Below are 17,022 nucleotides of genomic sequence, written 5' to 3' on the forward strand. Positions count from 1 at the left end.
ACATCCAGATTGCCCAGCACATGAGAATTATGACTTCCATGAAGAACGGCTTGTTGAGTTGAGCTTTCATCAGTTCTAAGTTCTGCTGTGGAGAGAGGTCTGCCGAAGTCTGCAGTCCAATTGATCCCCAGCATTGCATGGCAAAGTTACAGTTGCAAAAGAGGTGAGCTGTCGAGTCCTCTATGTTATCATTGCAAAGTATACAGTTGTAGCTTTGCAATTCCATGTTCCTCCTTCATAGTAGCTCTCTGGTACTTAATCTGTCTTTCAGTAGTAACCAGAAAAATATCTTGTGCTTATTTTGACAGGAGCATTGTCATACAACTTAGATATTGCAACATTGCCTTCCTTTATTACTTCCAATCCAGACTACACCTTTTAAATTTGCTGAAACTTAACACATTGGAAACAATGAAGTACACAGAATTCTTAAACTGAAACTTCATGAGAGTGCTCCGTTATAGCTGCAAGTAGTCTATGCATTGGGGTCATATGCTCTTGCAGACCCTCAAGAGCCCGGACCACTTCACCCATTATCAGCCGATCAAACTCATTATCTTGGATGCACCAGCATGCAACCTTTCAAGCCCTTTCAGTCTACTAAATCAAAGTCACCGTGTAACTGTGGATCCACCTGCGACAGAACCGCTCAATTTATACAAGATCAAGTACGGCTGTCCCCGTTTAACACGTTGACGCGCACATACTTTCACTTATATAAACCCGGTAGTCCGCCGAGTGTCACGAAGGACCTCGGTAAATCCACATTACAACCAAGACCGTAATAGATTAAGCAAATACACATCCCATACACGGAGTTGTAGCGGAAATAATGTTTACAATTGAGTTCACAAATAATAATATGTTGCCAAGTTTACAAATATGATAGCTAAAACAACATAGCTTTAAAATGGTTACAATAACATAAGTTTCAAATACACTGCTAGCATAAGTAACATCCTCCAACAATAGCATATAGACTGAGAAATAAATATAGAGTCGTCTAGCCCACCGGCGGTTAGCCACCGTCTTTAGCAAGCCGAGAACTTCACCTGCAACATGGTGGGATAAACACTGAGTACTCGAATGTACTTAGCTAGACTTACCCGACAGGAGAGAAATAAAAAGACTCTCAAGTATATGTAAGGCTTATTTAGTGAAGCTGTTTGGATATCATAACTTTGCAAAAAGAGCATTACTATCATGAGTCCTTTCAATCTTTTAGTTAATATTTTAACATCAAGTTTAGTGAAGCTTATTATGGCTAACTTTGCACCTATTCTAGAGCAATCACTTGATTAAGCTAAAGCAAACATTAGTAACCATATCCAGGTTATTATATAATCATCATAACCAGCATGTTCCATCCAGTGTTACTACGATGAGGAGGCTCAGTCAAGTTTCTCACTATCCGGGAGAGACGGCGATTCAAATCGATTGTAACCAGCTGGACAGAAATCCTAACGCAAATCCACACTTCCCCTGCCGGGGTCACGTCGGATCACCTTTGGTACAACTCAAGACTCAACTTCGCGGGCTCGATCACGCCGCACCCTCAGGGATCAACCAGCTGCTAGGACGTTCAGGCCCGGCCTGCCCTTGGTCTCACATCCGGCTCCCCGCACATCCTTACTATCTCTAGTGTGCGCACTTGGACAGAACGACTCCTGGCCTGAGTTGAGCTACTCGGCTTCGCGGTCGGAACGAGTTATCCGGCCAGCTAAGTGAGAGGCTGCGTTCAAAATGACATGAGGGCCCACAATGATGCAGTCCTTAACCGACACAGACGGAATAAATATGCACATAAGACCTCCATGCCTTGCTGCCTCTCAATCACCAGATCCATCGTCCGGTCTCCATTTATTCATCACCACATAGTTATTTTCCACGACAGCAAATATAGCCAACCGTGACCAGGTATCCACCTATATTGCAGGTGACAGGAAATCACCCACTTCTATCGGTCTAAGCATGGCTAAGCATAGAACGTCCTACTCGTACTAGTAAGGGTTCAGGTATTTATATCTAGTGGACAAGGTAGGAATTATGCACCAACGGTTTCATTCAACTCCTATCACCTAATGCAGCATACAAAAGTTATACTTATGTGCATTTGTAAAAAGATAGGGTAGGAGACTTAGAATGCTTCAGGGGCTTGCCTAGGATCCAACACTAGATCAGTGTTTATTAGATGACACTCGCTTGGCGAGCATCTCCGGTTCAGGCATGTACTCTCGGGGTCCTTCCATCTTCTGGATCCGTCCACTAACACACCATCTTCGGGACTTATCCACCGAACACCGTCTTCTGGTTCGACTCCAACATCACGTCCTTCGGTTCCCCGCGTGGTTCATCTAGCAGTACCTAAATGAGATGCAAGATGCAAGTGCATGAATACGAAGAATGGTAAAATGAGATGCATCACATACAAGCATTTAAGATAAGCACAAGGTTACACCAAAAAACATAAGCACCTAGAGTTGTATCATGGCCGGAAACATGTCCGTTCCCCTCGCGGGCATCATCATCATGCAGTGCCCCTCTGTTCTGTTTAGACTGCGACTTCAGACGGCCAATAGTCCACACATAACAGCTATATTATGAACAAAAAAGCATCAAATCCTAATTTATTGTACTAAAAATATAGATGACTAGGAGTTGCCATATGTTTCAGGGTCTTTCATCAATAAGAGCAAGTATAATAAGGGACCGTAAGCAGGCTGAACGCTGAGGTGGCGGAGAGAGAAGAGAAACAGGTTGTAACCTTACAGTCGGCTTGTACACAGTGTGAGAAAGACAAGTGGACCATGTATTAATTGTGAAGATATAATTACTATATGAGTGGGCTGAAAAGTAGGCTGTAAGGATTCATACAGCAAGTAGCCGGTTGTATTATTAACCTTGCTCTAAGGAGATGCATCTGTAGCTCTCATTTGTTGACCGGGTGAAACCCTGGTTATAACAAATATTTCAAACAGGACTAGTTTATGACCTACTGGTAAGTCTGAGGGTCGCCATTGCCATGCATCTGGTCAGTGGTCATCGCCGGTCAGACTTAACACTCATCATTTCTTCACACTCATCGTCCGAGGGTTTATTTGTTTGAGCTGTATCTTTTCGACTTTTCACTCAAAAGTTAACTTTTTATTTTTGGTTTTGGTTTTTTTTCTTTTTGTTATTGGCTTTTATAATAAAGTTTGAGCTTGTCGGCGCACCAAAAGCTAAAAGACTTTTCAGAACTAAGTTCATTTCCTCGTAAGCTAGCTTTGAAGTTTCCAAAAGACAGCTCATTTGTTTCAGCTTTTGGCTTTTGGCTGGCAGAAGCCAAATAAAAACCGAAACAAAGATGACCTTAACAGGAGGAAAGCACAAAACTATGAAAGATAATAATACGAAAGGGGGTTTTCATAAAATTCAGCATTCAATGTCTTCCGCACAGCCTCCCCCGTTCATCACTCTACCTTGCAAGTAGTAGTATATATTTTGACAAGAGTTGCTCAGACACCTACGCTGTACGCTAGCTACTCTACCTTCGATCCTTCACAGAGCACGTTCATTATGAGGTAACTTTTACTGCAATGTTTTTCTTCATGATGTTCTGAAACCCCATATTGTGTTCTTGACTGTTCTCTCTCGCATTCTTATGGATAGGATGTGATGTTTTTACATATGCTTGCATATATTTTGATTGGTATATATCTTATAATTCTGCGTCATGTGCTATCAATATAAGCCCAATATAGCGTCATGTGCTAATCCAAAGCATCTCCCGGCCACTTGCCATTTCAGTGATGAGCTAGGCTTCCATTCCGTTCCAATTCCAACGGCAGCTGCCCATGCCTTGATCAGGTCAGTGTCAATCCCGAGGCTTCCACCGAGGTAACGGCTGCTGCCAATTTTGACCAAAACGAGGTGGAGCACAAACACACGGTTCATCGAGTAGCTAGCTAGCTCTACAAGAAGATGCAGCACACACAGCTGACAGCTCAAATAGTTTCAGATTTTGACACTGCGAGTGATTACTGTCCTGAACCGCTAATTCATAGTGGTTTCGTGTTGGGATCACTTACTTGAAGTTAAGCCTCCAATCCACTTACTCGCCGCGCGCCTGTCGAGGTGGCGGCGCTTCTTCCTTCTCAGTGCACGCCGGGCCGCAGCCAATGCAGCGCGGCGTGCTCGGCGGAACACGGGCTTGGCATCGCGTGCTGGAGGCCAGAGCAGTGACGCAGAACGTCGGCGGCCAGCAGGGACGGTCGGGAGGAGGACGCGCGACGGGGCAGAGCCGGCGCCGCGCCGCCGCCGTGCCCGTGGAAGCGGGTTCGCGTGGTGCCGTGGGCCCATGGCCGTGGCCCCTTATGGGCTTGGGCTGCCTGTGCGTTTGTGTGTGTTCCGAGGCCACCACTAGGGCCATGGCCCATTTTCCCATCGCCCAACTCTGCCAGCCTCCTTCTTTTAAGAAATTTTCCCTCTCGCGGCTCGCGCTGTCTTCAAAAACAACGAGGAGTAATTGTCAAAAAAGAAAAAGAAAAAACAACCAGGAGTACCCCCATGCAGATGCTTTGGCATGCAGTTTTCATTCGCATTTTGAACCAATAAAAAAAGAAATATATCGTGAATTAAAAAGGAAAAAACAAAAGTGAATGAAAATAGGAAGTTCTCCGAATAAAAAACAACCAGTAACATCTATCTATAAATAAAATAAAAGTCTTTAAACGTGGTGATTGCTCCTGTAGATCAACAGTCCCCCACCGTTTCCTTCACTAGAATCCTATTCATCTACCGTGAATACGCGTTGGCCGTCTGATCCGGCATGTCCCCAGCAGATGGTCGCCACGCCCTCCTCTAGCGGCCCCACCCGCCCACGCTGTCCAGCATCCAACCCTCACGGGGCCCCACAGCCCAATAACTCATTGTCTGCCTCAAACGCGTCACAACGGTGCCTCAAAAAATGTGCAGCGGCGACGGCAACGAGCAACTCCACCGCGCCTGCATCCCGACGCGCAGCGGCGATGGCAACGGCGACCTCCACCGCGCCTACACCCCAGCGGCAGAGACCAACTCCACCGCTGCAACATCACCCCCACTATGTAAAAAATGATTTTTAGCAACAGATCGAATTTTTTTTAGAAGCGGCGGGTGATAGAGTCGTCCCTACAGTGATGTGCTCGGATACCTAGACATCAACCGCGCCTACAAATAGAACAGCAGGAGCGGCTCAATCACCAGCCGCCCCTGGAATTTCTATTTGTAAGGGCGGCTGGTGATTAAGCCGCCCCTACAAATGCCCACATATATATAGCTCGGATTTGTATGGACGGCTCAATCACCAGCTGCCCCTACAAATGACCCACATATAAAAACGTTGCAGAACCTTCTTCCTCCTCGGGTCACTCACTCCAACCCATGAAAGAAAGGTGGGGAGGTCTTGGGCATCTCCCAAAAATTGTTCTACTAAAGGGGGAAGGTTTTGGTCTCAAATCCTTTGGTGGAGAGGTTGTAGAAGGTAAAAAAATGCTATTCCACACTTTTTTAAAGTTTTAATGGTTGGTTAGTGAGTAATTAGGGTTTTGTTTTTCTCTCTCTTCTATGGTGCTTGAGCTACTTATGAAGTAAATTAGACCTAAGTTTTAAATATACTTGGGTAAATTAAAGAGAGGAACAAGATCATACCCTTATTTGGTCCATGTTTCTTGATTTTAGTGAACAATTAGTTAGTTTTATGTATGTTTCATGTGCATATGGATCTAGATCTAGGGTTTGATTTTTTTATTAATTTCGTTTTTGTAAATTTATGTTTAATGAAATTGGACTAGGGTTTGTATGAAAAATATTGGGTAAAGTATAATTATTGCTAATTATTGTCTTTGAAATTGTTTATTGTAATCAATAAATATGTATTTTAATTATTTATGGATAAATGGGCCATTAATTAATTTTCCACTACCATGGTGTGTTTGTATGCTTCATGTAATTATATTAGATTTATATTCATATATATCTGAAGTATATACAATTATTCTCAAATAATTATTACTTTGATTCATTTTTATATATATCTAAATAAGTAGTCCTTTAATGTTTATTTTGTTGTTGTTGTAAAAGATGGAGTATAGGAACTCTTGGATGTATGGTTCGTTAAGGTTCAAGGCAGGTTTCCGTGAAGAGGTGGATAAATTTATTGAAGTCGCAAAGAAACATGCAATGACATTGAAAGAGAATAAGGATATAATTATTTGCCCCTGTAAAGATTACAAGAACCGTATGGCATGGATAGATGTGACTATCATCAGATCACATTTAATTATACGAGGATTTGTTGAGGACTACACAGTATAGATTCATCATGGTGAAACGGTTATTGTTAACGACGAGGATGAGGAGGAATACGACGACGAAACCAAAGAATTTTTGTCCCAATATTCAGCAGAGCTTGATGCACGAATGAATTTCGAGTTTGGTAATGAATAAGGTGGTGATGCTGGTGGTTGGGATGGTAACGATGAATGTGGTGCCAACAATGATGGTGGAGCACGTGTCGGGGATGAAGATGATTTAGAGGACATGATTCGAGCCCTTGGACCAGAGATTTTACTAAATAGCCCAAAAAGTCTAGAAAATTTGGAAAGGGTGACAAAAGCATCGAAGGAGACAGTGTATGGTGTTGAAAAGGGTTGTTCGACATATTGGGTATTGCTACGTTTCGTGCTTGAGCTGCTCATCCTGAAGGCTAAGTACGGCTGGTCAGACTGTAGTTTCAATGATCTATTGCATCTCCTGTCATGGGTGCTGCCACAACCAAACTCAGTTCCCGCCAACACATACCAAGCGAAGAAGGTCATAAGTCCATTGTAAATGGGAGTTGAAAAAATCCATGCATGCCCCAACCACTGTATACTTTTTCATGGCAAAACATTCAAGTCACTGGATAAATGTCCACGGTGTGGGGTTAGCCGGTACAAGAATAATGACCTTTACGGTGGGGACGAACCCTCCACGGGGAAAAAGAGGAATAAGAAGGGTACAAAAAAGATGGTACAAGAATCTCAGCCCCCAGAGGACACTCCATTAGGCAACGATGCAAAGCAGAGAAGAATTCCTGCCCTGGTAATGTGGTACCTGCCAGTGACCGACCGCTTGAGACGTATCTTCCTAAACCCTAAAGAAGCCGCACTCATGACATGGTGGGATGATGAGCGCAAGGTGGATAATGATAAGATTGCACACCCGGCTGATTGTAGTCAGTGGCAAAGGTTTGATGAGAAGCACAAAGAATTCAGCGATGATCAAGAAATATATGGTTTAGCTTGAGTACCGATGGAATGAATCCCTTCAATGAGAGGATGAGCGACCACAGCACATGGTCAGTGATCTTGACCATGTACAACATCCCAACATGGTTGTGTCAAAAGAGAAAGTACCTTCTTCTCACTATTTTTATTTCTGGCCCTAAACAACCAGGCATTGATATAGACGTGTTCCTCGAGCCCTTGATACAAGAAATGGAGAGGCTATGGAGGCATAGAGAGCAGATGTACGATGCATTCCGAAAGAACTTTATATGTAGAGCAATAATATTTGTTACTACCAATGATTATCTCGCGCTGTTTGTTTTGTCTGGACAGATCAAAGGGAAGATGGAATGCTTGGTTTGCCTAGATGGTACTACATGGATGTACCTGGATGCATCCAAGAAGATAGTTTACCTAAGGAACCGATGCTTCTTAAAGACAAGTCACAAGTACCACAACAAATTGTTCTTTAGATTTTATGACAACGCCCCGGAGATTAAACCCCCTTCGGAGAGATGTCATAACGGAGAACACGTGTACAGAATGGTGAAAAACATACTCGTCAGTCTATAGAAAGAAGAATCCGGATGGGACGAACAGAGATAGAAGCACACCTCCTGTCGAAGGTGTACCTTTCAAGAAACAATCGATCTTCTTTCAGTATCTGCCTTATTGGATAGACTTGGAGGTCCCCCATGCCATTGATACTATGCACGTGCAGAAGAATGTCTTTGAGAGTCTCATTGCTACCTTGATGGACATAGGCAAGTCAAAGGATGGTCTGAAAGCACGGAAAGACATGATGCAACTAAACGTGATGCCACAGCTTCACCCGGTACCTGAGGGTAATAGAAAATACACTATGCCTGCGACGTGCTTCAACCTAACACCAGACGAGAAGAGAGCTATATGCACTTTCTTGAGGGGGATCAAAGTCCCGACTGGATTTTCAGCAAATGTGAAGAAGCTAGTGTCGATGAAGGACTTGTCAATAATACACTGCAAGGCTCACGATTGCCATGTGATGCTGACAGTGTTTCTACCTATTACAATTAGGGCTATAAAGCTAGAGTTCTTGAAAATAGCCATCACCTGCATGTGCTACTTCTTTTCAAAGATCTCACAGAAGACGATTGGCAAGGAAGAGCTGAGTGACCTATATGAATTTGTGGTGGAGACACAAAACCAACTAGAGATGTGTTTACCTCCTGCTTTTTTTTATATAATGCCACATCTCATGATTCACATGGTTCATCAAATATAGGCACTTGGCCCTTGCTACTTGCATGAAATGTGATCCTACGAGCGATTTATGTCGGTTCTAAGTCGATACGTGCATAATCGAGCATACCTAAAGGCTCCATGATAGAGGGTTATAGTACTAAAGAAGTTATCGAGTGCTGTCAAGAGTACCTAAAAGTACAGAAAGGAATTGGTAAACCCGATTCTTGTCACAAGGGTAGGCTAGTTGGGAAGGGCACCTAGTGGTAGAAAAGTGTTCATCGACCATGATTACAAAGAGGTGAGTCGGACGCATTATAGTGTCTTGCAGAGTACACAACTGATGCAACCGTATATTGATGAATACTTGGCTATCATTATAGCGGAGAGAAATGACCGTTCGGATGATTGGGTCATGAAACAACATAAGCAACGACTAACTACATAGTTGAAGGACCAAAACATACCGCCTAGAGAAACCATAGACTCTATTATCATCAGTAGGTTGGTGGAGGGGCCATCGAGACAAGTGATATCTTGGAATGCTTATGGCATCAATGGGTATACATACTATACCCACGCAAAGGATAATAAATATGTGAACCAAAATAGTGGTGTTCGAATAGAGGCTCTTGATGGATTAGGGCAAAAGATCCAATACTTTGGCATCATTAAAGAGATATGGGAACTTGACTATGGAAGAGATATAACGGTGGCTATGTTTCGATGCCGCTAGATCAAACAACACCAACTGAACAAGATTGGATTGAGAGTCCTAGACATCGAGAATCTAGGCTACCAAGATGACCCTTGGGTGCTCGCTTCACATGTCGCACAAGTTTTATATATGTCTGACCCACAAAGTAACCTCCCCCCGAAGAAGAAGACAAAGCACGTGGTTGCCTCTGGGAAACAACACATTATTGAAGTTGATGACTTGGACGATGTTGAAGCTTACGATAACTACGATGAGATGCCGCTATTCACAGACTTTTCTAAGAAAATCAATGTTGTGGAAAAGAACCTTCCCAAAGACATAATGCCATAGGAACGAAAATATGTCAAGGAAAAAGTCGTTACAGCGGGCTAGCTAGTTGTTGAACGTGGAGTGTTTGTGTAAGTGTGTGTTTGTAAGACTCCCTAAAATTTTCTAAAATCTTGCCCTATCAAGTTAGTGTGTTGATTTGATCATTCTTTTCATTTGACAAAGTTTGAGCACTTCAAATTTTCAAATTTAAAAAAATAACAAATTCGAACGAGATTTTCAACCATTAAATGATTTCAACTAAAAAAGTGATGAATACCAAAGTTGTATAACTCATCAAGATCTACAATTTTTATTTTGATCATTTCTTCATCTGACAAAGTGATAGTAAACATTGTTCACAAATCAACATGTTTCTCGTATAGTTCATGAAACTATAAGTCATATGTGAATTTATAACAATGTTTACTAATACTTTATCACATAAAGAAGTGATTAAAATAAAAGTTGTAGACTAGTGAGGAGTTCAACAACTTTTATATTCACGACTTTTATTGTTGAAAATCATTTAAGGTTTCAAAATCTTGTTTGAAGTTGCCATTTAGTGAAATTCAAAATTTCAACTATTCAAATTTGGTCAAATGAAAATATGATCAAAATAAAAGTTGTACATATTGATGAGTTCTACAACTTTGGTATTCATGAGTTTTTCATCTGAAATCATTTACTCTTTCAAAATATTGTTTCAAATTGAAATTATTTGAATTTCAAAATTTGAATCGTTCAAACAAAGTCACATGACAAGATGATCAAAATAAAAGTTGTACATGTCGATGAGTTATACAACTTTTATGTTTATAACATTTTCATTTTATTTCATTTAATGTCATAAAATTGTAGTCGAAGTTTTAAAATTTAAATTTTTAATTTTTGTTTTTTTGTTTTCTATATTGTTTTGACTACAATTGTTTATATATATATATATTTCTTCATATATATAATAATACAAAATATTATATTTGTGCATATACACAATTTTTTATATTACTTTGTGTTTTTATGATATAAAAAATATAGAATTTATAATTTAAAAAATAGAAACTATTTGTAGGAGCAGGTTGGATCAGGAACCGCCCCTACAAATGCATTTGTTGGGGCGGCTGGATCAGGAACCCCCCTAAAAATACATTTATAGAGGCGGCTAGATCAGAAACCGCCCCTACAAATAGTCCTAAGTATAAATAGGAGGGCACACGGGAGTCAGACTATCTGGGCGCTGTCTTCTTCCTCCGATGCCGTTAGGCTGCCCTACGCGCCTAGGGTTTCTGCCGCCGGCCACGCTGTCCGGTCCCGCGCTCGCGCTCGCCCACACCTGGCCCACGGCGTCCCGCACCCGACCCCCAGCGCTCGCCCCCGCGCGCCTAGGGTTTCCGCCACCGGCCACGCCACCGGTCCCGCGCCTCGCACGGGTTTCCACCGCCAGCCACGCCGTCGGTCCCGCGCCCGTGCCCGCCCACACCCGACCCCTGGTGTCCCGCACCCGGCCCCCGGTGCCCGCCCCCGCACGCCTAGGGTTTCCGACCGCCGGTCCCACACCCGGCCCTCGGCGTCCCGCCCCCGCACGTCGACGACCAGGCTCCCTACACAGTGGCCAAGTCAGTGATCTCCTGCTCTCTCTCTCCCTGTGCCTCTCCCTCTCTGATTTATGTGATACTGTTATTTAGTTTTGTTGGTTATCATGAAATTGATTGCCTAACTAGCTACATTGACTGAATGAACAACCTGCTTTTGCCGAAATAAAAGATACCGACAAGTCATGTTTCTGTTATGAATGATAGATTATGGGTTCACATCTACTACTGAAAGGAAGCAGTTTAAATGTATCGACTATATTGACTGAATGAACAACCTGCTTTTTGCCAAAAAGCTAAGCACGATTTTGTTTCATTTTTCATGGTAGCTTGGGTCAACTGTTCATATGTTCAATATTTTAGTTTATCCCTGTGAATGTACGTCATCATTTTTGGGCTGGTTGCAAGTTAGATTGCCACACCGCCATCATTTCCAGCTTGTTGAGAACAGTTCCATCTGTATGTGCTAGAAAGATAGACTTCATGTATATGTTTTTATTTCTATTCCTTAATATCGAAGGCTCGCCGAGAAATATATGATGCCCAAACAATTAATTTTGCCTGCTCCTACATGGGCTGTTTGTATGCCTCTTGATCTTTCTTGCTAAGTTTAGCAATTGTTTAGATAATTTTTCTTTCCTTGTGAAAATATCTTCTCTGCTAGCTTGTCATGCAATACACAGGCCGGCTCCTGCCTCATTCCTTGATTATCATGCTGTGTCCTACCTTGAAATTTGTGTTGTCAGCCTTAGAGCATGCACCGATCTGATGACAATTATGTTTGTATGCCTCTTGATCTTTCTTGCTAAGTTTAGCAATTGTTTAGATAATTTTTCTTTTCCTTGTGAAATTATCTTCTCTGCTAGCTTGTCATGCAATACTGGGGCATAGGCATGCATTACAAAACATGATGTGCAAAGTATGATGCCACCTACTACCACTGTTAGGGGGCAACAAGAAATCCTTGTTTGATAAGAGTGAATCAAATTTAGGAACCCTCACGTCATTTCGGTTCTCATTGTTCGCTAGCTAGCTAGCTGTTGATCAACTCATGATCAAAGAAAAGATATTTACAATGATGCAGTGAAAGCGACATAACTTCACCTACATTAATTTGTGTGCTGCCTGAATTTTCTCTACTTATAATCTACCCTCCGGAAATCTAAAATGGTACATGCTACTGTTAGATGTACCACTGAAGGGAATGAAATTGTTTATCTTTATATCTGGTTACAAAACTACTTGTATTTGTTTCAAAAATACAAATTGTTGCTTCATTATTCACTATTTTCTTGTTAGTGTCTCATGTTAATATTTAATCTTGCTGTTAGATATGCCTTTTTTATTGAAAAATTCAAGTCTTGGTGGAGGTCATGCTTTTGTAATACAAACTGTTGCTTGCTTCATTATACTATATTATCCACAGTAGTTCCTTGCTGCTCAAAAAAGAGGTGTACTGTTCTGTAGTTAAAACTTAAAACTATTGCACCAACAGTTGGTGCTCTGTGAAACCTGAGGCAGGCCATGGCCATGAACCAAATAGGTTAAGTGCACTGGCTGTCTAAGCTACTTTTTTTTACAATAGCTGCGCTGCTACTTTTTTTTGACTGATGCCATGGAATGGAATGGATCTTTTTCAGTTAAGTTATCATTCTCTCTTCTCTCACCTCTCTTCTCCTCTCTTCTATCTTCTCCTCTCTTCTCTCTTCTCTCTTCTCTCACCTCTCTTCTCCTCTCTACTATCTTCTCCTCTCTCCTCTCCTCTCTACTCTACTACTTTCTACTTACTACTACTACTTGCTACTTCTAGCTACTAACTGTTGGCTGCTGTTGCTTTTTTGCCAAATCTCCCAGAACTCGCCCAGGACTTGTTGTCCTGTCTTTTGCCATCAGCTGCTGCACTATGTTTGTTAAGTAGCTGCTGCTTTTTTTGCCAAATCTCCCATCTCCTCTCCTCTCCTTTGTTTTACCGATGATGAAATTGTTCAAGTCCATACATTATAGGAATATGAGCTGATGATCAAGAACTTGTGAGGAACTTGGCATCATTAGCAGTCGCCCCTACATTACCTTCTCCTCTCTTCTCTGTTATGATGCCTTGATGCTCCAAGTTCATGATCAAATAATGATTGACATGTTTCTGAGGCCTCTACTACTGCTACTACTAGTTTTTTTTATATATTGTTGTTTTATAGGACTTTTTTTGACATGTTTCTAAAGCACACCTTCTTGCATCTATTAGAATAAAGCGTGAAATAATGTCGCGGACACCAGACAGTGCAGCCCAATGCCCCGAGCCTAATGAGTAGCCAACCCTTGAGGAGCAAGCACTAGAGGACCAGCTTACTCAGGAATAGTTCGATAACGAGGTAGAAAAGGATCTAGAAGTAATGCTTACTCAGGAGCAGTGTGACGATGAGGAAGGCCCTGAAGGAGAGGCTGCTGGAGACGAAGAAGAAGAGGATGATGATGATGATGATGATGACTCAGAAGAGGGATATGAAAGTCTCGAGGATCCTTTCCCACGTGAAGCCAGAAGGAGGCCAATGGAGGAAGATTTGGACAAGGATTTTGACCCGAACGAGGAGGTAGGGAAAAAGCCTTAGCTTGTAAATTTTGCTAAAGCTTTGGCTGTGTTACCTCTGCTAACACTTTGACCTGTCGTATATATAGGTCCCTCCTAAAACTTGGAAAAGATGACATCGACGTCCGTGACATCTCGCTGGACAAGACGGAGTAGAGGAAAGGAGAGCAGAGGCAACAGCCATAGAGACGGATCATGATGCCTCTGCTCCACAAACTCAAGACACAACCACGACTACCAAGCCTAAGAGGAAATGAGGGGATAGAAAAGGAAATCTATATCCAGATAAGGCATGCTATGTGATAACGGAGTTCGGGCCAGCAGGGGAGATCCTTGAGCCAAAGGAATTAAGAGGAAAATTCCGTAATGTGATCGGGGCCCTAATAAGAGATAAATTGAACCCAGCAATCCCTAACTGGAAAGATGTACCAGAGAACACAAAGAATACACTATGGGATAGGCAGCTGAAGGTCAATTTTAGATTTCTAGAGGGTAAGCACAAATTGGTAAAAAATGCTATCAGGATGATGGGAGTCATTCCAATGTTGGAGGTCAGAGCTCAACATGAAGTATATCCAAAAGGGGTTAACTTCCTTCAACGAGTTTAGCAAAATAACTCCTAGTCAATGGGAGGAGCTCGTGGCTCAGAAGACTTCACCAGAGGCATTGGAGCTCAGTGCCCATAACACCGAGCTGGCAAAGAGGAACAAACACCACCACCATCTAGGCCCCGGTGGCTACTATGCCAAGGAAGAGCAGTTTAGGAAGATGGACGAAGAGGCCGCAGTTGCTAGGAATATCGATGTGACGAATTTGAAGGTACGCTCAAGGAACTGGATATATGCGAGGAGTACAGAATCATCCGACAGTAATCTTAAGTTTGATAAGCCGGAGACCCAAAAGACGGTATCAAGGATACTGAAATATGCTAAAGACAAGGAGAAGGGCTCATTCAATCCTTCCAGAGAGAGGGACGAGCTTAGCCTTGGCTTGGGAAACAAGGAGCACACAGGCCGCACCAGGGGGCTAGGGAAAAGGACGACCTAGAAGCAAGGATTTGAAGAGGACAGACACATGTACAAGAAACATGGCCGAGACCGAGAGACTAGTCTTGAGCTCCAAGTGAAGGGTCTAGTTGCGAAGGAGCTAGAGGAGCAAGGACTGTCTATGGAGCTATAGATATTAGTGACGCCACTGGGAGAACTGGTATTAGTTGGTAGCCCTCTAAAAGTTCCTAGCAGCCAAGGTTCCACTGCAGCCACAACCCCAGTTGATCGCATACGGGAACCAACTAGTTGCACCTTGGTGTTTCTCAGCGGTCGGCAGAACACTGTGATGGAGGTGGCAACGGGTGTGGCACATTCTCCTGGTGGCTTACACCATAATAATAAGATACTGTCGGACTACACTAGGGTTAAGGTGCATACAGTGAAGCCCGAATTCATGCAGTGGAGGATAGACTACGCAACTCCTGAGGGGCTGGTGTTACACGGAGACGTTATGGGGCAGTTCATCCTCTGGCACAAACGGAACATTATATTGACTGCTTCTTCGCTGCCTCCCCCTCTTCTAAATTTGGAGCGAGTTGTTGAGGTCGGGGAGATATTTTCACCGTCTCATGACCCCCCACATTCCTGAGATGCCACATTCTTCCCCGCCTTCTAGCGAGCATATGCCTGATGAGATGCCATAACCTTCTCCAGCTCGTACCGAGCAAGTGCATCATGAAATACCATAGTCTTCTCAACAAGTACAGCCGATACATGAACAACGAGTGCCTCCTGAAGAAGCTGCAGCACAAGAAGATGAGGACGTGCCTGAATGGGAACTTTGAAAGAAGCATCCAATCACCATAAGGCCAGTTTATGTTCCGATCAAAGACGTCTCGTCGATGTCCAAGTGGTATTCCCATGACCAGTTCAAGCCTGAGAACCAAGTTAAAAAAGTCCCATCACGGGGTTCTGAGAAGGCCGTCACTAGCAAATTCCACCAAATTGCAAAGCAGTATCCAAATGTTGATGACATCAAATGGTCAAAGGATTGCCCAAAAACATATGAAAGAGGCAAGCCCTTCCTACCAAACCGGGACATCCAGCGCCTACCACTTGGAATGAGAAGGTTCCATGATTGGTACTTGCGTGTTCTCCCAACGAGCATAAATATCATACAAGCATGCTTTTTCACCGGCACATTTGGTAGCCTAGCCGAGAAAATTGTCTTTGACTTCAATGACATGCAAACATGCTTTCAACTGGGAGAAATGGAGATGAATCTAATTCGCACGTGGTGCCTATAAGTCCTTGTCCTCTCGATATGATATGAATGTAATCTTTGAATTTTGTTGTAACTAACCCACGCCGTGATTTGTAGAATGTAAGTGCACATTGTCAAATAAATGCCAAGTGTAAAAGTCGGGTATGTGGACCCTCAAGCTATAGCCCAAATAAATTTCAATTACCCTAAACGGTGGACACTTGATGCCAAAGAGCTAGCTGCTGCAAAGACTTTTCGGGAGAAAGAGCACATCCGTACGGCGAAACTAAGTGAAGAGTCCCTTAAGGTTACGGCATACATTGCCCTGGCTTTCAAAAATCTCCAACAACACTCTACTATATGGCTACCATACAACTTCGAGTAAGCTCAACTCTATACTTAAAGGTTTGTTCGATATATTTTATTCGATGCAAAAGAGCTTATCTAGTTCTATGATTAAATCCATACAACAACCACTGGATTTGTATAGCCGTCGATGTCGGGAGGAGCATGGCATAGGTCTTTGATTCATTAGATAAGGACACGGTGACATACAAAGACTTCATATCGATTCTCAAGACGTATACATATCGATAATCCTCATTAGCTTATATGTTTGTATACATACTTGTAACGTTCACTTTTGGATACTAACAAGTTGTATTTGCTAAAATAATTCAAACATGGCATTTAGGTTCTATGTCACTAATCATCATGGAAGACATGATCCAGCAAGGAAGGAAAAGCTGACTATAAAAACACTATGTGCGGTAAGTGTAACTTACTTCTTCAGTACTCCATTACATGGCTGTCAAAAGCATTACTTAACATTTTTATATGCAAAACACACAGTGCCTCAAGCAGAAGTCTGGGAGTGTACATTGTGGATACTATATATGTTCTATAATGAGTAACACCGGTGCCTACAGGAGACACTCCTTAAGGGTAAGTTTGAACCTCTTCATCCGTAGTATAAAAAATTCGTAAATGGTATGAAATACTAAACCGAAACTTATTCTCTTGTAGTGGAGAGAAGAGAAAGGAATGAAAAGAGACACG

The 17,022-nt window shown here is 42.6% G+C and overlaps 1 protein-coding gene across 1 annotated transcript in view; it reads right to left on the bottom strand.

Moving 5' to 3' along the window:
• Window positions 1–429: 429 nt before the first annotated feature.
• The window catches only part of LOC136510359 (G-type lectin S-receptor-like serine/threonine-protein kinase At2g19130), a gene marked incomplete at its 5' end in the record, with an annotated part of 120,664 nt that continues 104,071 nt past the window's right edge, over window positions 430–17,022 (bottom strand). Inside the window, one exon of the mRNA XM_066504837.1 lies at window positions 430–579. Coding sequence (XP_066360934.1) covers window positions 430–579 — 150 coding nt within the window. The remainder of the gene's footprint in view (window positions 580–17,022) is intronic.

Source organism: Miscanthus floridulus, chromosome 16 (genome assembly GCF_019320115.1).
Source record: "Miscanthus floridulus cultivar M001 chromosome 16, ASM1932011v1, whole genome shotgun sequence".
Taxonomy (NCBI): domain Eukaryota; kingdom Viridiplantae; phylum Streptophyta; class Magnoliopsida; order Poales; family Poaceae; genus Miscanthus; species Miscanthus floridulus.